This window comes from Lissotriton vulgaris, chromosome 4_1, assembly GCF_964263255.1.
Source record: "Lissotriton vulgaris chromosome 4_1, aLisVul1.2, whole genome shotgun sequence".
NCBI lineage: Eukaryota > Metazoa > Chordata > Amphibia > Caudata > Salamandridae > Lissotriton > Lissotriton vulgaris.
This window is the reverse complement of record NC_141691.1, coordinates 1,260,421,436-1,260,445,867: the sequence shown is the minus strand read 5'-3', so window position 1 is coordinate 1,260,445,867 and position 24,432 is coordinate 1,260,421,436. Positions and strand designations below refer to the sequence as shown.

Below are 24,432 nucleotides of genomic sequence, written 5' to 3'. Positions count from 1 at the left end.
TCTTGGGCATTTGTATGTGCAAAATCCACGGACGATTTGGAGGAGGAGGCTCTTGATTTCTCCTTCACCTTAACGCCCCATTTTACGCTAGGGGCACTCTGATTTACTGCCCCCTGGGCAGCTTGGAGCATTTCTAAAGTCCCTGGGCAAGTCCATGGCGGAGCGAGTTCTTCGTTTTCCCAAGTTTCTTCTTCTAGGAGACTTCAATATTCATTTAGATTCCCCGGAGGCCCCGGACACATCGGCCCTTCTGGACCTCCTGGGCTTAACTCAGCTGACCCAGTGGGTCTCCAAACCCACTCATTCTAAGGGTCACCAAATAGATCTGGTGTGTTCCAACTTTGAAGTAGATGTTAAAGAACCTCTGCCGGTGACTTGGTCCGACCATGCCTTGATTGTCTTCTCATGGGCTATGGGCAAGTCTTCCCGCCGCCCACCACTCCCCCCCCCCCCCGGGCCTTCAGCCCGTAAGATTAATATTCCGGGGCTGGTTGAGGCCCTGACTCACTCGCAGGTAGCTCTTGCTGTTGATCTGGGAGGGGCAGTTGACCAATTCAACACCTGGGTCAGACGAGGGGTCGAATCCACATGCAAACCTCTGCCTAGAGCGTTCCAGCGTGAGTCGCACTCTCAGCCTTCGTACTCTGCTGTGCTAAAGGAATTGAAGCTGAGTTGTAAGAGGTTGGAACACCTCTGGAGGGTTGCTTACTGCCCCTTAACTAAATCTATATTACGTTCATCTCAGAGAACATACTACACTGCCGTTAGGAAAGCCAAAAGCGAGTACTTTGCATCTAGAATTATGAAGGCTAACAACAACAGCAAAGAGATCTTTTCCATCGTACAAAGCTTTATGTCACCTCGAGCAGAGCTTAAGTCCATTCCCGTCTCCTCAGGGCGGTGCGAGGAGCTTTCAGCATTTTTTATTAACAAAATCAAACTAATTGAAGAAAGTTTAGCCTTGTCTACTACCCCCTCATACTCCTTCCCAGTACCTACTATCTGCTCCCCCCAGCAGGTGTTTTTCTCAGTTCGACCTGGTGGAGTTGCCAGATATTCTCACCATCCTCAAATCGTTAAAATCAGGATCTCCCTCAGATCCCTGCCCAGCCAGAGTCCTGGCCGGAGTGGCAGATATGAAGGCATGGAAGTCACGGCCATTGTTAACAGGTCGCTGCAGTCAGCAACGATGCCTAGACAATGGAAACAGGCTAAGCTCCTTCCGCTGTTAAAGAAACCGACAGCGGATCCACTCATACTGGCAAATTATCGACCTATTTCTCTGTTACCAGCACTGGCCAAAGTTTGCGAGAAGGTGGCTTTTCGTCAACTGAATGCATTCGTAGAAACCTCAGTGGCTCTTCACCCAGCACAGTCGGGCTTTAGATCATCCTACAGCACAGAGACAGCATTGGTGGAGGTGACTGAGGCTATTAGGGAATGTCTGGATAGGGGCGGCAGAGCTGCTCTGTTTTTATTGGACCTCTCTGCCGCCTTCGACACGGTACCTCACAAGCTTCTTCCTATCATCCATCAGCCTCTCTGGTTCAGTGTGGTTCAGGCTGGAATCTTTTCTGAACACCCGCTCCCAGCAAGTCTGGATGCCTCCTTTCTCATCTTCGGCCAGGGAGGTTCAGTCGGGAGTCCCTCAGGGCTCGACTCTGAGCCCGCTACTTTTCAAAATCTATATGACCCCACTGATCTTCCTGGCCAAAGAACTGGGTGCCAAGATCATGGCCTACGCCGACGACACCCAGCTTTTGTTTACCTGGGAGGACTCGGATGTATGCACTGATACGGCGCAAAGATGCCTAGCCGCCGTGTTTACATGGCTCGCTCAGGCCAAATTAAAATGTAATGAGGGGAAATCAGAAATCATACTATATGGGCAATTTCCCCGTCGTTTTACAGAAGCTTTGTGGCCCTCTGATTTCCCCTGACCTCTATCCGAGGGTGGCCCTTCCAAGAATCTAGGTATTTGGTTTGGAGCAGACCTTAGGTTCGCGGAGCTCATCAAGAGACTCATAGGCGTCTGATTCGGGACTCTCAAGTCCTTAGGCAGATTCTTTCCCTTGCTTCCTCAGCCGGCCAAAGAGATGGTCGCTCAGGCACTCATTCTATCCCGCCTGGATTATGCCAATGCGCTCTTTCTTGGCATACCGGCATATCTGGTAAATAAATTACAACTTATCCAGAATGCTGCGGCCAGACTTCTTCTTGGCATTTCTAAGAGAACCAGTATCAGATCACAAATGTGCACTCTCCATTGATTGCCGGTGATCCAGAGGGTACAGTTTAAGGCTCTTGTCTTAGCACACAGAGCCTTACACGACTCTGGTCCCTCCTATATTAGGAAAAGAGTGGCCTTCTACACTCCTCGTCAATCCCTAAGGTCGGCTGCCATCGACTGATGGCAACCCCTCATTTCCGTCGGGCTAGGATGGGTGGCCAGTCTCTTTCAGTTAAAGTAGCCATTCTCTGGAATGCCCTCCCTATAGCGCTGCGCCACACTCAGGACGTAAGATGTTTTAAGAAGCTCCTCAAAACTCACCTTTGTAAGCAGGCCTACTAATCCATTTTTCTTGACATCTGTTTGATACCGCATCGCGCCAGGATACTCAAGAGTAGTTGTGCGCGCTACAAATTCCCATATAACATATAACATATATAACATATAACAGGCCACCTGGTAGATAAATAAAGCAAAAGAATCACAAACTTGTGTGAATCCCCCAAAAGGTCCCATAATGTCAACATCGACCGTATCCTAAGGTTCTGTAAGACGGAAACCATCAACCATAACTGGGCGTAAGGCCTGCAAAGATTTATAAGCTCTGGAGCAAGCACAACAATCCATCACCACTCTTACCACAATTCCCACATTTTTGTTTAACCACTGGGCAATTTCTAATGGATGCCAAATGATCTTTACTGCCACATCCATAGCATCTCGCTTTCTCCTTTCCTCTTGCTTTGCTCCTACTAACTTTGGGTGGTACTTTCTTATCTGAAGTGCTATTAATCTTCCCCAATGCTTCAGTCACCTGCAATTCCTGTCTGTGTGCAACACCAAACCTACTCAAAATTTCAGCTTTGCGTAAAATAGCTAAAATGTCCTCCAATGGTGCATCTCCATTGACCCAATGACTCTCCTGTATAGCGTGATTACAGGCATGCATTACCACCTGATCTCTGTTTAGCTCATCAGGTGATACTCTAAACCTGCAGCCCAACGCCTGCTTTTTAAGTTCGGAGAAATAGTTGGACACAGTTTCTGACTTAACCTGCTTCCTTGGGAAAAATTTCAATCTAGTTATCCGCATCCAACTTTAGGTGCACAGTTATTATCTAGATGCATCAATGCAAGATTATACACATTAACATCACCTGTAGGAAAGTAGGATCTGCTTCTTATGGTTACCCCCACTTTTTGTTTTTGCTCCCACTGTTTTGACTAGTCAGGCTGGGATCCTGCTATTTAGGATATGCTTTCTCCTATAAATTGACATATATGTACTTTGGTACAACTCCAGAATGGATACTGGGGTACCCTTATCAGTCCCTATTATATGGTACACAAGTACCCAGGGCATAGGTATCCCAGAGGCCTCCCATGGGCTGAAGCATGTATTATGCCACCCATGAGAGGCCATGCGAAATGGAACCTCAGGTCTGCTACTGCAGCCTGTGTAAGATGGTGCTTGAACCACTTAGAAAAGATATAGGTTCAGTATATCTATATATATCACTACACTTAAAACCTTAAAATTCACCCCTATAGCAGGCCTTAACAATCCTGAAGGCAGGGTGCTGGGTTTTACGTGAGAGGATGCTCCTGCATGAGCAGAGCCCCTCTACAGTTTTCAGAGACCATTCTCCTGGTCTGTACGTGATACTGCCAGACATATAGGTAGAGGTGCATTAGAACCTCATGGTAAATGCTATCTCGAAAACTACTGCAACGAAGTATGTCGTGTTTGGTGTCAAACACCTTGGAATCATAGCTCTCACACCAGTAACTGGGGAGCTCACTCTTGTTCATTCCTGTCGACACTGCTAAGAGTCATACAACAGGAAGCCTACCTCGGGGGATCATTCTGCAAGCCGCCGCCACCGCCAAGAGTCATCGGGCCATTTCCAGCGCGAGTGAACGCCGGAGGAGGAGGCAAACTACACCTCCCAGCGTCCCTCGCAAGCTGTGACGTCATTCTAGTGCGCCAGGAGGTGCACAAAAGGCCACTCGTGCTCCCACAGCACGGGACGCGCACGGGGATGCCCGGGCCAAAGGTGGGCCTGACCGCGCCCGTCAGCGGTTGGAAGAGGCTGGGCTGGGCCACCCCCCTTTCACCACGATCATCACAAGGCGAAAGGACTTGGGTCAGTGTATTTGCATTTTGAACTCTAAATAGTTGTGTTGTCCTAGAACATTTGCGATTAGAATAATTGTCAATAATGAACAAGGGACATTCTAAGGGGGTGGGTAACCTGGGGTGGTGGGCACTCTTGATGCCTTTCTTATTAGGGCCGAATCGGTACTAATTCATGAAATAGAGTTGACCCAAAAGAGATTGTCTCTAGATCTTAATCGGGCCCCTGTTGGAGTTCCTCAAATTGGTCTTTTGTTGTTAACAGATACAGCGGGAACTAGAGAAAGAACGAATGTGCATGTGGTCCAGATACATCAACCGGTAATCACATCACCGGTTGTAGCGTTTGATGACTCCTTCTATTTGGTAGAGACATCTGTCCCTAGTCAACCCTCTCCCTCCAAAATTCGAACTCACCAGCAACGATTAGTTCATGGAGAAAAAGGGGGGGATACTGTCACCGTTAGTGCCGTAGCGAAAAAAAGGAAGGCAGGTGGCATCCCAGTTACTTCACATCAGCCTAGCAAGGTGTCAAAAACCAGAGGCCCTCGTGGGCGGAAAGGTTGTGTCCACGAGGTTTTTTCCCTAAGTGAACTTAGCCCGAGAAGTGTTAAACCTCAGGGTTCCCTTGGGCAGGCGCAATGTGACCTGGTAGACCTGGAAGATCGAATAGTAGCAAAACTCGAAGAAAAATGACTGACTCTACTGAAGCCTATCTCCATTAAACTCGAGGAAATAGATAGTAGATTGAGTAAAATTGAAAAGCACCTACTCTCGTCTCAAAGTATTTCGGTGGGTGAGAGGCTAATTGGGTCCACTGACAAGACAGGGGATCTAGTAATTGCACCAATTGACCCGTCCGGGGCGCATGGTAGAGGCTGCAATACTGTCATTCTAGCTCCCCCAGTAGTGAGAGGCAGTATGTGTGTCCCACACGCCAATGGGAGGCCCAGGCTTGATTCAAATGAGGATCCGAATCTAAGGGTGGACCAGGGAGCACACCATTGACAAAATAGAGCTACTCGGTTTAATCTTCCCCCAGAGGCCACAAATGTGAAGGCTATCCAGGTAGTGAAGGATACGTTTTTTAGAAATATTTTATCTGTCCCAAAATCAACTGCTAGCTATATTGCTCGGGAAACATCCTAAACAACGATTTTTTTATAACGAGTTGCCTAAACAACGAAGTCTAAACAACGACAAATTCTAAACCACGACTACCTAAACCACAACTTCTAAAACATCGACTTACATAAACCACGAGTCTCTCTCCTCCGCCCCCCGCCTTCCCCCCGACCATACACACTCATGTCATCCTGCCAGGATTGTAAAATGTTGTGGGCAACAAAAATCACGAGTGTCTCTTCTACGCCCCCCCCCCCCCCCCCCCCCTCGCCCCGACTAGACACGCTCATGGCCCCCTATTACTCACTCGGGACAAGGAAAGCGGAGACTGTGGATATGAAGACAATTAAAAGGTCTGCAATGAGTCACTGACAATAAACAACCCCAGAAAATCAAAAAGAACAAAGGTTGCCATTAACTCTATAGAACTTCAGCAGTCATTCAATAGCGAAGCAAAGCGTGATAATTGTTTAAAATGTTGCGTTTATGTTGGTTTTGAAGAGAAAATTATCAAGGTAGTCTGAATAGAAATTACGCTTACATCACTCGTGGTATAAAGATCATTTCTTGAATAATACATTTCTTAAGTGCAGCCAAAAGAAAAAGCGGTCTGTTTAAAGATCCAAAGAACATCCAGCCTTATTCAAAACTATCTTTATGTAACTTTAACGTGTTGATTTCTACGCAACCTGCGTGGAACTGGCATGAACAGATTATTGTGATGCAACACTACCATCTTGTGGCCAAAAGTTTTAATTGGAAAATACGTTAATTAAAGGATTATTCACTACAAAAATTAATGTAATATTACGTTTTTTTAAAATGTCAAATGATGTGTATTTCAAAGAACACAGTGACGAAAAATGGTAATGAGCAATTGATAGATTTTTCGTGGTTAAGGAACTCGTTGTTAAATAAGTAGTGGTTTGGGATTGCTCGTTGTTTCGCCTTCGTGGTTAAGGAATTCGTTGTTAAGACAGTCGTTGTAAAATCATACATCTATATTATTCATCAGGAGTGTGGAGATGGCTTTGTGGAGGATTCAATAGCCATGGCACCTCTTTAAAAATGGATCCTGACCTGGTTGAACCCGGAACTAGAGCTAAATCAGGAAATCTTAAAAGATTGTCTAGCTCTTGATTATGGACATCGTATCCCCTGGCTCAGATATGTTTGTAACTTGTCCGTGAAATTGGGCAGTCCTGAGATATATAATTCACCTGATAAATTAATGAAGGGGGATGTCAAGTGGGTCAAAGACTAATACTTATTAATGGCTGCCATGGCTGGAGAAGAAAGGGAGCTGGCAAAGCCGACGGTAAGGGCTCACCAATTGCGGAAGACTACGTTGACTATTGAACCATATCTGGTTATCGTCACAAACCCCAATCATCGATTTTTACTGACTAGATTCAGACTGAACCAATTTCATTTCATCCTTGTAGAGTCACATGGTTGGAAGAGGCTGGAAAACTTGGGGGTATGTTCATGTGATGATTTCTCTGTACAGGACACAATGCATTTTATATTGTTTTGTGAGCACCTTATTGAAGTCCGGAAGCGTTTTATCCTCCCAATTCTAGCTATCAAAGGTTTTTTACTAGTTAAGCCAGCTCTTCTTTATTTGCAGCTATTATCAAATGTGTGGGACATTTTTAATGTTGCCAGTTTCCTTACGAAGGCTGTTAGAATTAAGAGGAAACACAAGTTACACATAACCTGTTCTAATGCACCAATCGGAATTAACTGAATGTTTGTATGCTTTAGTCCCATAATGTGGCCCTGTGTAATCTACCCCAAATGAATTGATTATGTGCATTGTGTATTTAACATTTTGTATTTTGTGAACATACTTTTAATCTAATTTATGGTTTCATAACTTTTGGGTATGAAATGTTTAGCATGCTTTTATGGTTTTAACATAAACTGAATAAAGTATTTTGACTGACTGACTGACAGTAACTGGTGTGGGAGGTATTATTCCTCCCCTCAGAACCGAGGTTCTGGCGGGTACCTAAGTCTACCGGTACCAACTTTCTCGAGCTTTACTGCACCGAATGAACGGTGCCAGCCACAGACACGAGTCTGCCCTCCTGCTGCTGAGCCAAGCTCGCACAGAGGAAGGTCGACAATAGGTATCCTGTCACAGGGAGCTGTGACCACCTCCCAGACAGGATTTAGTGTTTGGGGCTCGGTGGGTACACAGTCTCCATGCCAGAAAGTCTGCACGAGGGGCACGTTTGGTGTCCCTGTGCATAGTCCAGCTCAAACCCATTCTGGGGGCCATTTGAGGGTCAACTTTACTTTATTTAGACTCCCCTGGCCTGCCCTGACTCCCCTTGCTGTGGTGAGTCTTCTGGTCCTTGCTGGGCCAGAACAGTTGTAGTATGTTAGCAGTAGACTCAGCGAAAGGGAAATAGGATAAGAGAAAGAAAACATAGGTACTAGAGATGGCCATTACAACTCATTAGTTTTGTTGAGTGTGGACTTCAACTGCCAGATGTTTGGATCTCTTATAAATAATATAGAGAGTGTCATTGTAATGCAACCATGTTATACCATGGTTGGCATACATGCCTTGTACACTTGCCCTTGCCCCACCTATCAGCCCATAAATGAACTGGCCCAGTTAGTGTGAAAAGGTTGCCCTTATTTATACACTGTATCTATTTGTATATTCTGCCATTATACATAAAGGTTTTGCTATCAAAACAAAAATCATTTTTAAGAGCATTTCAGTATTTGGAAAAAATGCAATTGTTCTTGCCCATAATACGTTGGTTGGAAGTAGCCGTGGCGGGCACATTATTGACGTTATTGTATTAGACACTGACATTGAGAGTTATAACGAAAAAATCTTTTAAGAGGCCAAGGAAGTCAACAATAATAAAACAATTCAACTTTCATGTAGCCTATTTGGCCGCAAAACGAGTAACAGGAATTGGAAATTGAAGTTAAGTAGTTTATTGACAATTAATAATCAATCCATTATATATGCATCTCAAAAGCATATTAAAAAGATACATGATCACAACTGGCAAACTGAAATATCGCAATAGGTTCAGTCTCAGCAGAATAAGATATCAAATAGTCATAATCACAATAATTCAAAAGCTAAGAATTAGAAACATGTTTTCCTTAAAGGAACTCTAATTCTCTCTCCTAAACATGACAAAGTTTTAAAGTCAAAGTTCTAAGCTTAGAATAGGAATGGATTGTGGAGTGAGGTCTTAAGGAAATTCGAAAATGCAAGAAGGTATCAGTATAGTGAAAACTCCAGTAGAAGTCTACCAGAATTGGAATACGTTTAAAATGATGCTGCACACTTGTAAGAATAAAAAGACGCAGAGAGGTCTGTATCCCTTGAAGCCAAAGGGAATCTGCTCTACCTTCTAATGATGTGAACACTAATTAAATCCAAAAAGTTTCAGAAACAATCATATATCTTCCCACGTCACCAGGAACCAATGAATTCACCCCTCACTGTGTTTACCTGCAGCATCCTTTGAATTCCTCATACCACAGAACTTGGACAGTTACTGCAAACCTGAGCATCTTTTCACCCCGTATGCACAATGAATAGGACACTCCTTCTGTTCATTAGGTCTTCACATTCTTGTCAAAATTTCTCTTCTCAAGCCTCACTATCAATAATACAACAATACTCCTTTCTCTAGCTATGAAATAATGAGAATGCGCCAGCAAAAGAAGGATCACGCTAACCAAGTAAAATACATTTCAGAATTAAGGCCTTCAGTAAGGCTAATTTTAGTCAAGAGTTTCAATGTGCACTTTGAATATATGATTATACATTGACATATTAATAAATGCAAAACATGAGTAAATGAGTTTATGGTTATATATACAAAAGTAATTTTCAAAATAAATGCAATATAACATGAAACACAGGTGTAAATGTGAATGAACATTACATATCTTCATGTTTACAAACATATATGAATCTCTAGTTTCTATGGTGAATACATTGAAGTAATGCGTTTAGCTTCACACATGGTAATAAAGTCAAGGTAGACATTAAGTATGGTGTCAAGTGCACGTATATGGCTTGCACTTTTGTGACGTGTAATGTTGGAGTCTAAATTACACTGATCCAATCCCCCCTCTAATGGCAGTATAAGCCATCACAATCAACATGTGCTTTGATTCAGATGATCAATCAAAACCTGATGTATTTCATTATTTTATCTGGACTCTTACAGAAGGTTCATGTCATCATAGTTTTTACACTGAATTTCCTCTAATTCCACATCTGCTTTCTTTATTTTCCATCCTCTCCTTGCCTTTATACTCTTATATCCCTTAAAGATCATGACTAGAAATATTGCACAAAGAGCAATTATTACAACGGGCCTCAAAATGGAAACCAGTATTCCATTTCCCAGGTTTCCAAGCCATCTGCCTACAGCAGCAAATCCATTTTCACCAGCTTCCCAAGAATCTGAAGCATTGAACTCCTTCAAATCTTTCTTCAGGTCAGTAATGTTCTTAATGTATTTCAACTCTTTGTTCTTGTCAAGTATGTAAGTGCAGCATTACTGGACCTTTAACATCCTGCAGACTTCACCCTCTTTTGCGAGAATGATGTCTTACGCAAGACAATTCTGAAATACCATAGATCTCATAGCTACTGTTTCAGTATCTACAGCCAATGAGGCATCTGCTGTACTTGTGGAAAATGTATCTACCATGGTGGACAATTTCCTAATTTTTAGATCAGTTCAGTTCATTTTGTCTTTATTTCGAATAAAATTCATAAAAGACAACATACATAATATAATATTAAAAAACCTCTGCAAGCAAGCCCCCAAAATTTAAAAAAGGAATGTGTCACAATCAACATACAATCATTTCATAATAATTAATTAAAAAGGGTTTTCGATTTCTTTGCACGAATCAGCCACACCCACCCCAAAAATTTGGCTACACAGATCACAGACATTTCAATCCGTATATCGCGTAATTTCAACAGGGCTTCACGATTTCCCCCACAATTCAAGGTTTTGCAAATAGGTTTCAACCATTTCAATCGTGGCGATCGATATGCTGGGCATGCGAAAAACAGATGACCAATACTTTCTACCTGGTCAGGACAAAAAAAACATTTATTACTTGTTTTCTTCGCCCACTTTGCAGTAAAGGAGTTGGTCGGCAAAGTGCCCACCCGAAACTGATGATACAGCTTACTGTCTAGGGTTTTGCAGATCAAGTCCCATTAGGGCTCAAGGGACGGTGTTACCTTATGTGTTAAAAAAAGTCCCGTTAAGCTGTTGTCTGAAGAAAGAGTGACCAGTGCAGATTTCTTTGCAGCCCAGAACTGATCTTTAAACTCTTGTTTGGATGGGAACCTAGAGCATTCAGGATGTAACCATAATTCGGGGAGGCCCATTGAATACAATATTTGTTTTACTTCCCGGAGCCATGGGATTTTGTGAGCACCCCACAATGATTTGACCTCGCCCAATTCATGAGCGAAAAGACTAAGCTCTGGGGTCGTCCAAAGGCGACGCCAGAGTGCTACGAGACGATACTGCGCCATCTCGTTCAGAGGTCTACAACCTAGATCTAAAAGCAATGGTTTTATTGGTGATGATTGTGGAAGCCCCACCAGGTTCCGCAGAAACCTATTCTGTGCTGTGGTTAGTGCTGACAAGTCTTTGTAACCCCATATGTCCGCTCCATACAGGGTGGCAGCATTGGCCTTGGCCTCATAAATTTTTACCGCTGGTATGATGCGTTTGGTCAAGGTTTTTTTTTGTTCCTGTAATAAGCATCCCGTAAGGCGAACAAATTTAAGTTTTAAAACCTCCAACTGGGGATTCCAGGTAAGTTGGTGATCAAGAGTCACGCCCAAATATGTCATGACCTTGACCTGTTCAATTGGGGCACCATTCAAAGTAACCAAACTTTTAATTGGTTTGTTTTTGTTAAAAACCATGAGTTTGGTTTTGTCGACATTGATCTGTAGGTCATTGTTTATACAAAACTCAGCAAATCTATTCAGGGCTACCTGTAACCCGCTCCGGGTTTTAGAAAGGAGCAGGGTGTCGTCGGCGAATATTAACATGGGATATTTTAATCCCCCCAGGGTAGGTGCGTCTGTTTGCGTATCACTAAAGAATGCAACCACCTGGTTGATAAACAGGAGAAACAGGGTAGGAGCCAACACGCAGCCTTGGCGCACCCCTCGTTGGACTGGGAAGCTGTTGGTCACCTGACCCTGTCTCCCCCATCTTACCTGGGCAAAATTATCCTCGTGTAAACGCCTGACTAGTTCTAAAAGTTCGAGTGGGAGACCCATAAGTCTGAGGGTTTCCCATAGTTTTGCCCTAGGGACCAAGTCAAAGGCCGACCTAAGATCAACAAAGGCGGCATAGATGACCCCACCGCCCAAGAAAACCACCTTCCAATACAGCATGGTAAGTCGGAACACCTGATCTAGGGTGCTGGTGCCTGATCTAAACCCTGCCTGCATGGGGGAGAGTATGTTATTCTGCTCGATCCACCCCTGTATTCTTGCTAGGGCCATTCTTGATACAACTTTTTGAATAGAGTCGATCAGGCTAATGGGGCGATAGTTGTTCGGTGATGATCGGTCCCCTTTCTTATAAACTGGAGGTATCTCAGCGCCTTTCCAGGATTGTGGTACCCTTGCCCCTGCTGCGATAGAGTTTGCTAGAGTTGTGATATATGGAACCCACAGATCAAGGTTCAATTTAAAAAGGTCCGCTGGTATGGCATCTAAACCTGGGGCTTTACCAGACTGGACAGAACCTAGGGCATGTACAGTGTCTGAGGTGCAGAAAGTAAGCCTATCCCTGTACGATATTGGTGTTATCCCCACTGTAGGCTCAATTGCCAGCTCCTGTTCAGTATTCATATGTTTAAATTGGGCGGAGAAAAATTCCACCCAATCCATAGCGGAATCATGATTTACAGGGATTTGGGAATCCGAATCCCTGCCCCATCTAACTATCTCCCAGAATTTTACTTGGTTAGACGACTCACAGGCTTCGAGGAGATCTAGCCAGTACGAATCGTCCCAATCCCTCTTAGCTTCCCAAAGGGTATGTTTATAAAACTGTCTAGCTTTCCTGATATCAGGGGTTATTCTGGTTTTAACAGCTGCTATTAGTTTGCTGTGGGCTTCTCTGCAGTTCTTATTATACCATCTTTTGTGTGGATTAACTTTCTGATTTTTAGATGGCCTAGTGAGAAGATTTTTGAGAGCCGCAAAACATTTCTCGTGGAGATCAATAGTAATGGACTCTACCCCGCCATTGGGAGATAATACAGTCATCCTATTTCTTGTGTCTAGGACCAACTCCTCTATTTGACAGATAAGCTCTGGGTCAGCTGTGACCCTTGACCATTTGACCCGTCTTCTGTTATCACACAGGACTAGGTCAGATGTTATACAAGCTGTTTCTGTTTGGGGGACACCTAATCCAGGAACCCTGAGCCCCAGGGAGAGAGGATTATGATCACTCTCTGGCCTGGTCTCTATTAACATATCTATTACGTGTGACCAGGATTCTATATTGACCAATATATAGTCAATGCGACTTGCACTAATCCCATTGTCGAAGGTTGGTTTCCCCAGCTTGTCAGACGGACTACGGCCATTCACTGCCCGAAGCCCCCACTCCAGGCAGAGCCCCAGCCAGTGGAGGGCAGCCTCCGTTCCCCTAACACCCTTAGTTATGGCTAACGGGGGGATATTCCAGGCGGTATCTTCATCAATCCCCACATCCTCAGCTAGACTCAGGATGGGTTCAAATGAGCAATTCAGATCACCAGCCACTAAGACAAGATGGTCACTTTTATACTTATTCAGGAGGTGTTCGAGGTCATTAAGAATGGGTTGCTTCCTCCCACCCTGACAACCTCGGACGTAGATGTTAATTAAAACAATATCCTTACAATTGTCCTTACTCAGGGAAATACAAAGGAGGTCAGCATTCTCCACCAGGGTTTCCTTAACGCTGAAGCCCAAGGAGTTTCTAATGCATATAGTAAGACCTCCTGAAGCCCTACCCCTGGGGCCCTGTGTGGCTGGTTTATAATAATTTAGGAAGCCTACCCTAAATAGGGGGTCGATTGACCAGGTTTCCTGAAAAACGACGATGTCATGTGTAATAATGAAGTCTACCCAATCGTCGTTATCCAGGCGACCCCTCAATTCTGCTATATTCCATGAGGCCACCTTGATTGCATTAACCGGGCTACTGGAGGTAATAGTCTCTGGTTGTCCCAGAGCCCCTGACTCAGTCGGAATGGGAGTATTAACATGATCCAGTGTTATTTTTGGACCTAATTGTGGTATTGAACAATCCATACAGGATACTGGCGGGGTGTTCGGGGCAGTCGCCTGAGGGGGAATTGGTTCCACTGAGTGTATAGAGGCATCAATCCCCCCAAGTCAGTCAACCTCATCCAGACAACCAAACATGTTAGTAGTAGGAACCCCTTGCCACCAGTTATTTTGGTTTTGCCAACCATTCCTGCGTCCCCTCTGTCTAGATTTTTGGACTGTTGACCAAGACCCCTCCATTTCAAACTGTTGTCGAGGAGGATAGAAAAAGGTGAGGGGTCTAACAACAACAGAGGGGTCTTCTTCACATAGGGCCCATGAACAAAGATGCTGAGCTGTATGGGGGTTTGCAAATGACACCACTATACATTGGCCAGCAATGGATTTGCGCGTGGGTCCAACCCATGGTACTCTACGCACCATTAATACCCGACTTCTTTGGTGATTGGGGAGCTGTCTATTTGTATTAAGCCAATATATGACCTTGTTTTTTAAGGACCAATGATTCTCTTTGGTTTGGGGGTCAAGAGCAGGTACACCAGCTAGTACTATGACATAAGGGCTAGCCTCAGGTGGTAGATCAATATACCCACCGCGAAGGTTTGGACGACTAGATTCATGAGGTGGTAATTTCTTATTTGCCAATTGATTAGACTGGTGTACGACAGCTTGTGGCCTGGGTTTAGATGGTGCTACATTCTGGGGGGGACAAGCGCTGGGGGTAATAGGTTTTGAAATGGTAGCAACGGTGTCACCAACTTTGGTACGGGGTTTAGGTATAGGTTTCAGTCTTGGGGGTGTAGGGGCCGGGGGTTCTGACTCCTGCGCCTGAGGGGTAAAACCCTCACCCTGTGAAAACCTAGCTTCCATTTGTTTAAGACTAAAGCTAGCCAATGTAACTATAGTCCTATCCATTTCTAATAAGTGGTTTTCCATTTGGGAAAGTCTAAGTTCCAGGGGGGTAAGTAACTGTTTTAGTGTGTCCCAAACAGTTTTAAGAAATTCCTCGTCCCCCCTCCTATCCCCCTCCACCACACTCAACCCACCCTCTATTGACCCTTCCTTGCTCTTGTCTGGGAGAGTTACCACTGGGGGATCAAGCACAACACAGCTTAAATCATTGGTGTTATCCTTGCCCGGTGTGGCAGTGTTGATTTTGGATATTCCTTCCCCTACCCCAAGTGTGCCCAATGGTCGCCTACTATTAAAAAACTGAGATCTCGCAATTTTTGCCTTTTTGCGAGCATAAGTAGATCTAGCGAGGCATTTCTTCTTTTGTAAGGCAACTTTTTTAGCATTTACTGCAGTATTGGGCAAGACGATTTTAGAGGGGGAGCCTATACCGGCCACAGGGGTAGGGGGTACGAGCTCCTCCAAGGGCTTTAGAGATGGTAATGTTGGTTTCAGTGTAGGCTCGGGTAGGGATGTGGTTGGGGGATGGTGGATGTCTGCCAATGTTAGCAAAGGGCGGGGGCCTGACGTACTCTCAGGGGTTAGTGCTAGGGCAAGGTTACCTAAAGATGATTTCTTGGAGGAAGCTAAGTTGAGGGAAAGTTTTCGCGCAGCTTCTAATTCTAAGGAAACCCTATGTTGCATTTTACTGATTTCCACATCAATGGCCAGATTGGTCTTTGTGAGGAAATCATCTAGGGTCCCATTGGGTTTATTAAGGCCCTTAGCAGTTTTGCTGCGACTACCCCGTGTACACATAATAGATGTATAACAAAATAATGTGACACAAGTGAAATTTATCGCGATAATCAACAGACCAACCAAGGGGAATGGCCCAGCCCAGACCTCTTAGACCTCAAACGGCCTCAAACGGCCTCAAACGGCCTCAAACGGCCCGCTCTTAGCCCGGTCTTCGCCCCGAGCTGCGTCCCGCGCTGTGGGAGAACAGTACCTTGATATAGTGGCCGTACAGGGCGGTGGGTGGGCCAACAGGGAGAGCGGACCGGAAGGTGTCACTCGGTCTCGCAGGGACTCCTGGGAAATGGAGTCCCTGCCACGCTCGCAGCCCTGCTGTAGCCCTCAGTCCCGGTCCTGCTCAGTTCCACTCCTGGCAATGACTACAGGTCCAGCCCCTCTGGTGTAGCGGCGAGGTCCGTGTGCAGCTCAGGATAGCTCCCAAAGAGGTAAGCGCCTCCAGGCAATGTCCAGCTCAAAAAGGATATAGCGTCCCAAGGAAGCAGGAAGATGTGGGTTTAAAAAGCCCTCCAGTGGGCGGTGGGCGGGCCAACAGGGAGAGCGGACCGGAAGGTGTCACTCGGTCTCGCAGGGACTCCTGGGAAATGGAGTCCCTGCTACGCTCGCAGCCCTGCTGTAGCCCTCAGTCCCGGTCCTGCTCAGTTCCACTCCTGGCAATGACTACAGGTCCAGCCCCTCTGGTGTAGCGGCGAAGCGGCACCCGCGAAGCGTGTGCGGCGAGGTCCTTGTGCAGCTCAGGATAGCTCCCAAAGAGGTAAGCGCCTCCAGGCAATGTCCAGCTCAAAAAGGATATAGCGTCCCAAGGAAGCAGGAAGACGTGGGTTTAAAAAGCCCTCCAGTGAGCGGTGGGCGGGCCAACAGGGAGAGCGGACCGGAAGGTGTCACTCGGTCTCGCAGGGACTCCTGGGAAATGGAGTCCCTGCTACGCTCGCAGCCCTGCTGTAGCCCTCAGTCCCGGTCCTGCTCAGTTCCACTCCTGGCAATGACTACAGGTCCAGCCCCTCTGGTGTAGCGGCGAGGTCCGTGTGCAGCTCAGGATAGCTCCCAAAGAGGTAAGCGCCTCCAGGCAATGTCCAGCTCAAAAAGGATATAGCGTCCCAAGGAAGCAGGAAGACGTGGGTTTAAAAAGCCCTCCAGTGGGCGGTGGGCGGGCCAACAGGGAGAGCGGACCGGAAGGTGTCACTCGGTCTCGCAGGGACTCCTGGGAAATGGAGTCCCTGCTACGCTCGCAGCCCTGCTGTAGCCCTCAGTCCCGGTCCTGCTCAGTTCCACTCCTGGCAATGACTACAGGTCCAGCCCCTCTGGTGTAGCGGCGAGGTCCTTGTGCAGCTCAGGATAGCTCCCAAAGAGGTAAGCGCCTCCAGGCAATGTCCAGCTCAAAAAGGATATAGCGTCATTCAAGATTACACCTACAGAAAGAATCATTGCACCAAAATGTCTCCCACAATTTCAGCACCACCACTACCTCGTTTGGTTTTAGTTTTTGTTTCCCACACAGGATCATTAAAATGTTCCACATAATAAATCTTGGGCGTAACTATGCACAAATAAAATGTACTATAGCATGCCATGGGCAATGTGAAGTATGCATGCTCCCCACAAACAAAATAAACTCCAGGAATAACAGAATCTTGTCTTCCAAGAACATAAGCCAAACTCCTACATCATCAAAAAAATATGGGGGCATATTACCAAGCATTAGCGATGATTATCGCTATTGCTTGGTTAGCGTGAAAAATTTACCGCTGAGCTGCGGCGATTTTTACCGCAAATATACCTTGGTATTACCAAGGTTTACCGCAAATGCGATAAAAATCGCCGCAATGCATGAATATCGCTGAAAAGTCAGCGATATTCATGCATTACCGAGCTAATGCTCTTAGCCATGTTATCCACCTCCCATTGGATAACATGGCTAAGAACTTCTCAGGGCAGTTGTTAGCTTTTTGAGATTTTTTTTTTAGATTTTTTTAGCGCGAATATCTCCAAAAGTTGGTAATAGGAGATAGCGATGTTAGCGACTGTTTCCAGTCGCTAACATCTTGGCACGCCCACATTGCATGTCATTAGTGATAAATATCACTGACATGCAAAGTGGGGCCCAAGATGGTCGTTATCTCCTACTAGCTGTCGCTAACTGGTGTTAGTGACAGCTAGGTAATAGGGAGATAATTTTATCTCCGCTTTCTTGGCTTTTAAAGCCAAAAAAGCGGAGATAAACCCCCTTGATAATATGCCCCATGGTCACTATCACTCCTACCCGTGTACTTAGTGTTAAGGGTCGATTTATCACTAGTCACACACAAATTCCCTTTGTGTTGCCAATCCTGCATTTTCCCTTTCATCTTTTGCTCTCTTACTGCCTTGGTTTAAATCCAAAAATGTCTTCTCAACTTCAGATTGATAACAAGTCAAATTGATTTTATGTGCATAAGCCGTATCCAATGTCACTTCCAACCATGGACACAGTTCACTGTATCTATTGACTTAGCATGATGATGACGATTCAGGTACTTGAACAAAAGAACTTCATTAAGTACCAAATCATAGTTTGTATAAGAATATCGGAAATGTTCCTTTCCATAAAACAGACTTAACAGAAGGCTACACGTAACACCATATGTAAGAGGTATTATGACGATGGGTAAGCACCTCTGACACTGATGCAGGTAGCTGCGTACAGACATAACAATCCTTTGCGTTCATAGTGTCATTATATTCCTAAAGCAATGTAAAATAGGCATTTGAAGCATAATCTGCTCTAGATGAATCCACATGCAAAGCTCTATAATCCTGTGAATGCAAACTATTTTTTGTAGAACCCTAGGTGCTAGGGGTTCTAGATCCAGTCTTATATAAATTAGAGGATGTGGGTGAATACAATCTCATGAGCAAAACAATTATTATTGCAAGTACAGCTGTTAATGCACCTATTAATATGAACCAACATCTTTTAGTGTTAAAAATTTCCATAACTTCTCTAAAATTAGAACATTGAGAGGAAAATAGCAGCAGCAGAGTCTTCTCTGTGTCTTCCCACTAGTGCAAATTGCAAAATAAATTTAAACCAATGTGCAATGAAATTATTTACAAGCGCTTTGTAAGGCTTCCCTAGCTCTTCTCATTGTTCTTCTAAATTACACTCTTACACTCTTTCAGCAGCCTCGGGCCTAGGTAATCCTTTTAAGTTTTTTTTACAGTAGCCCATCATTCCCAAAAACATCCTGACTTCTCTTTGAGTGTTTGGCTGATTCATTTTCAGAATTGCAGAGATTCTTTCTTGCGGACACCTTTCTCGCTCCCTTCTCAATGTGATTTCCAAGATACATAACGTCTTTTTGACAATACTGCAACTTACTCGGGAACACTTTCTGTCCATTGTCAGCCAAGTAGTTCAACAGTGCAATGGCATCTTCTTTTAGATTTCACTTTTGGCTAATGCTCCCACCTATCAAAAACAGCTGTTTGTGACAAAGGAGACAGGAGGTGTCTATGTGTGTAGGCTTCAATGTCCCAATTGCACATTTGCAAAGCATCACAAAGCGGGCATGTGTAGAGTCCAATGAACTTCACGATATGCTTTGTTCAGGAGCCATGTTATGTATAGGGCATACTGTCCCACTTGGTTCCACAGTGCAACCTTAACTGGTTGTGCCGGGAGAAGACTGAGACAGTGTGCTCTATTCCAGTCAATGCCCTGTTCAGAGTGCAGTTACAACTTCTTCTGCACTCTGAACAGAGCATTAGTGAAAGGTGGACAGCCTATTTGAAGCCACCAGCCTGCCTTTCGCTGGAGGCAGAGACCCGGCATCAGAATGAAAGGTGGCAGGGATAACCCCACAGGTGAATGAAGTGAGTGACTACCCTCACTGGCTACAAGTGGGTTACTTGGAAGTTCTCTGGAATGGCGTTTCATTTCTTCCTAAGGGGCACACTGGCTCTGAGTCAACTGTTTGTGACGTGCAATCAGCGTGCCTCCAGACAGTTTCTTTGCCATTGTGCCAATGTTGATAATAAAATGCTGGTGCAATGACAAAGGGCTCCCCTCATTTAACTGGGGCCATGCCCTCCTGAAAATCAGGAAATATCCCACTGTGATCTAGATGCCACTCAGTTTGCACTGGATCTATCCATATTACAGAGAGTATTGCACAATTATTCGTCACCCCTTCTGTAATACTCAGTACTTAATTTGAGCTGGTGATTTTCAGTGCTCAGCACTGCTAGTGGTCAAAACCAGTACTTATGCCAGCCCACCACATGGTGGTGCTGTTCACCTAATATAGAAGCAAGCACAACAAAAGTTGTTTATTAGTTCAATATGCATTCAAAATGATTAATAGATGCAGCCCAGGTCATTTTAACAGCTCTGGGGTCTGTAATAGTCTGTATTGTTTGATGGTTAGTAGTTGAATTGGTACTGTCACTGGGAGCACTAACGGGGCAATGGGAGGTGCATGCGACAATGGTCTACTGACGAGGGCCCTGGATCTTATCATTTTACAAATTAATGACTGGAAATACCAAAGTGCCTCGGACATGCAAACAACTAGCGCACACACTTGTTGGGACCCAGTGTACTTTCTATTATGCAGCCCCAGGTATACATGTAAAACCAATGTTTCAGACACAGGAGCAAAGGACTCCCATTTGCATGGGACCAATCAGACACAACTCTAATAGCCTTGAGGGAATCCCCTCACAGGAGTAACATTAAAAGGTCCTGCACTCTTAACTGAGAATTAAGCTACCACTACTGTCGGTTCACACTTCTAAAAAAGAGTGCAGTGTATGGATCGGGTGCTTTTTATGCTTCAAACTGGAGAACGCTTAGTCAGTTTGAAGGAATGTCGAGCTCAATGAGGGAAAATGCACAGGGGAACTTGAAGGGCATAGAAGGACAGGGTGACACAGCTTTGCAAAGTCATGCAGAAGGCTTCTATATCTACACCATTACTTAATTGAGCGAGCTTCATATCTAAGGTAAGTTTGTTGGCTATACATTTTGGACTGTACTAGTAGTAAGGCCTTATGACACCAGTGCTAAATCAACTTAACCACACCTGCTAAGGCCCAGGAAAGACTGACTAAAGGTCTTCAACAAATATATGTAAAGTTTTTGAAAACGTTGAAGCTTAGTTTGGCATTTGCTGGTGCTCCCTGGTCCTTTTCACAACAGAAACGTTTTTATTCTCTTTAGATCAAGTCAAAGAGGAACTTGATGCTGTGCTAGGCCTCAACCAACCAGTCAATTATGAGGACAGGACGCGCCTTCCCTACACCAATGCAGTGGTCCACGAGATCCAGCGCTTCGCAAATCTGGTACCTGGGGCAGTAATGCATGTCTGCAATAGGGACACAACATTCATGGGCTTACCTGTCTCCAAGGTAGGTCAGAAATGTATTTATTGGGATCATTCTTGTTATTTGAGTGGACATGTTGGGAATGTTTGCATACTCATATGAGCAGAGATAGGGACTGAGGGACTAATTTTGATTTCCAAACAGTTATCCTATTAATTGCAGGTTTCGGTTACTTAATGCAGACTAATGCAGACTAACCGTGGTGTTCACTTCAGAATCAAATCCACTTTGATACTTTAAGTCTACAATAGTAATGCAAAGTACTAAGCTATGTTAAGTAAAACAAGTTTGTTATATGACGGAGAGGTATTTTCAGTGAGGGCGTGGGTGAATAAATTAGTGGGTGAGTGAGTGAGTGAGTGAGTGAGTGAGTGAGTGAGTGAGTGAGTGATGGAGAAAGCCAATCTATGTAGCACACAACAGCAATCTCAATGCCTCTTCAGTGGAGAAGTGTGGCTCAGGGGTTAGAGGCGGCAGACCCGGAAGCTGAGATCGGCCCTGGACCAGGGTTCAATTCCCCGCCTCGACGGGGGTTGGGCTCAATAATTCCACGGACTCGATAATTCTCGTCCCGGTGCCTACTCGACTCACGGGTTCACACTCTGCGACTCTGGGCAATAGGTTGCTTAATCTCCACAACGGCCCCTCGCGGCGGGATGCCTGGCTTTCACCTTGTGGAGACCCTGCCGGGGTTATCTCACAGGGGAATACCAGGACGGGTTCCCTAAGCAAGCGCATAGATGCCTGCGATGTGGGTGATTTGCGCTATATAAATACATGTACATTTACATTTACATTCTTCATGCTGTCCTTCACTGCAGGAGGTGAGAAACAAGTAAGTGAGGTTTCAGGAAGTTACAGTACTGTGTAGGAACCTCTTCGGTTGAAGGTGTGGCCCGTAAAAATTCCACATAGAACAACCTATCCCCACACATTTTAGGGATCTAGAGAAGAATATGCGAAGAGATTTATTAATAAGAATAGATACACACAAATCCCTTGTTCTCTTAGTTCTGTCTACAATGGTGCAGCTTCCTGGCAGGAGGTGGAGACAACATTGTCGAAAGCAGACCAGGCCTATTCAGGTGAAAAGGAAATCTCCTCCGCCTAGTCCAAATGCAACCCAGGTCTATTCGGCCCTGCATTGGCTCATCAGACTTCTGGAGCCACAGCCCTCTACAGCCCCCTGTCATCCAAAAGCCAGACATGCAATACACAAACCTAGCAGAGGCACACTGGATGGTTAGGCAAGAAAATACCTACTTTCTAAAAGTGGTATTTTGAAACACAGAATGTAAAAATCACCCTCACTAAAAGATACATCTTAACATTCAGGCATACTAAACTTTATTTTCCTATCTTCTTCCTAGGGTCAGTTATGGTTATAAGATGTTATAAACAAACTTCCCATTCTGGCCTATGGGAACAGATAGCCTTGCAATAGTGAAAAACGAGATTGGCAGTATTTCACTATCAGGAAATGCCTCACACAGGTATGTTCTACCTTTCACATACAATGTACCCTGGCCACAGGGGTACATTTGACCTACCTTAGGGGTGCCTAACATGCAGAAAAGGTAAGGTTTGGGGACTGGCAAGTGTGTGCACATGTCAAATTGATATGGCAGTCCCAGAATCAGTGCTGCAAGCTCACCAGCAGCATTTGATTTACAGGCCCCGGGCACACATAGTGCACTGTACTAAGGTCTGACTAGTAAATAAAAAATTTCCAATCAATGAATCACTAATCCATACCAATAATTTACAGGGAGAGCATATGCACTTTAGCACTGATCAGCAGTGGTAAAGTGTGCAGAGTCATGAAACCACCAACAACAGGTCAGAAAACGTATAGGAGAAAGGCAAAATGTTCTGGGATGACCCTGCAAAAAGGGCCAAGTCCAACATCTCCCATTACACGGGCCTTTTGTCTGTTGCAGGGGTAAAACATAAGTTAAGTGATTGGGAATGGCTTAAAACAATACAGGAATGTGCCCTAATTTTGTTACAAGACACTTTGCATACGTAACCCTTTTTTATAAAAGGGTTCAAAACGATTTCTACACAAGCGATTCCTTCAAAGGTGGGGAGAGCAAAAAGAGGCTTAACGGCCTTAATTTCAGTAACTTTACCTTTAATATTACGGAAGGCCAATACCAGTTTTTATGTTTCTGTATGCACCTCTGGCAAAGACTCTCTGCTACATTCCTGAACCTCACATTGAACAGCTCTGTCTGAACAATCTTATCATGGCATCCCGCCCTATGTGAGAATCCCGGTGGTACATCCTAGCCATAGGAGCAAGCATACAGTCTGATAACAAAGGTCTACCAGCAAGGTAAACGATAACACCATCTCTAACCCTTCAATGACAACCTATCTTTTCCCACTCTTCCTTTTCTTTTTGTTCTGCTTCATTTTGCAAGTCTCTCACTTCCTCCTACGTTTTCACACCTTCAAGCAACATAAGTTGGCAGCTGTTTCCACATGCATCAATTTTCTTATTTATTGCCATCTTATGTTTGGCACAATTTTGGGCTAATTGGTCAGCATATCTGTTACCTGCTGTCACTTTGTAATTTCCAGGTTGGTGAGTAGCACACTTGACCACAGCCACTGCTTTTGGCAACTGAATTGCATCTATCAAATCCTTTACATAATGTCCATTTTTAATAGGAGTACCCGAAGAAGTCATGAACTCCCTTTGCATACAGAGCTGGCCAAAGTCATGCACAACCCCGTAACCATACTGACTATCAGTGTATATGGTCACTTTCCATTTTTTCCCAAACTTTCAAGCTCTTGTCAATGCAATTAATTTGGCTACTTGTGCAGACTTGACTCCAGGTAAATAGGATGCTTTGACTGGACCCCCCAATGTACACACAGCAAAAGCAGCACTTAATCCTCCTTCCTCATGTCTAATGCATGAGCCATCTACAAACAGCTCATATTCTGAATTTAAAAGGGGTTCTTCCTGTATGTCTCGGCGTGGTTTAATACAGTATTCTGTGAGGTCGATACAATCATGTTCAACCTCTTCCTTTACCTCTTCAAAATGTGAATCAGGTAACAGTGTCGCTGGGTTCAGAACAGTACAACTGGCAATTGTCACATACTCTGCACCCAAAATGATTTGCTCGTACTTAGTCAGCTGACTAGGAGTTAGGTACTGAGTGCGTGTTCCTGTCAGAATAGAATCACAACTGCATGGGGAACATACACAGTTACAGGATGTCCCATAATGATGCACTCACTTTGCTCAAGACTCATGCAAGTTCCGGCTACTGCTTTCAGACATCCTGGCAATGCAGATGCCACTGGATACAGTGTAGCAGAAAAATAGTCCATGGGTTTGAGTCAGAACTGAAAGTGCACAATTGTCTCATGCATCACAAAACACTGCAAATTCTTTTGAATAATCAGGCATCCCTAAAGCTGGAGCTGAACACAGACAGTCTCGCTATTCTAAGAAAACGGTCACGCTTTCGTCATCCCACTCTACTGGGTCGTTTGCTCTTTTTTTTTCATTTGTAT

The 24,432-nt window shown here is 44.7% G+C and overlaps 1 protein-coding gene across 4 annotated transcripts in view; it reads left to right on the top strand.

Moving 5' to 3' along the window:
- Positions 1-24,432, top strand: part of LOC147723117 (cytochrome P450 2J2-like) — a 500,182-nt gene that overhangs the window by 311,464 nt on the left and 164,286 nt on the right. For all 4 annotated transcript variants that reach the window (XM_086965465.1, XM_086965463.1, XM_086965462.1 and 1 more), the window contains exon 7: positions 20,732-20,919. In XM_086965465.1, the coding sequence (XP_086821591.1) occupies positions 20,732-20,919 (188 nt within the window). The remainder of the gene's footprint in view (positions 1-20,731; positions 20,920-24,432) is intronic.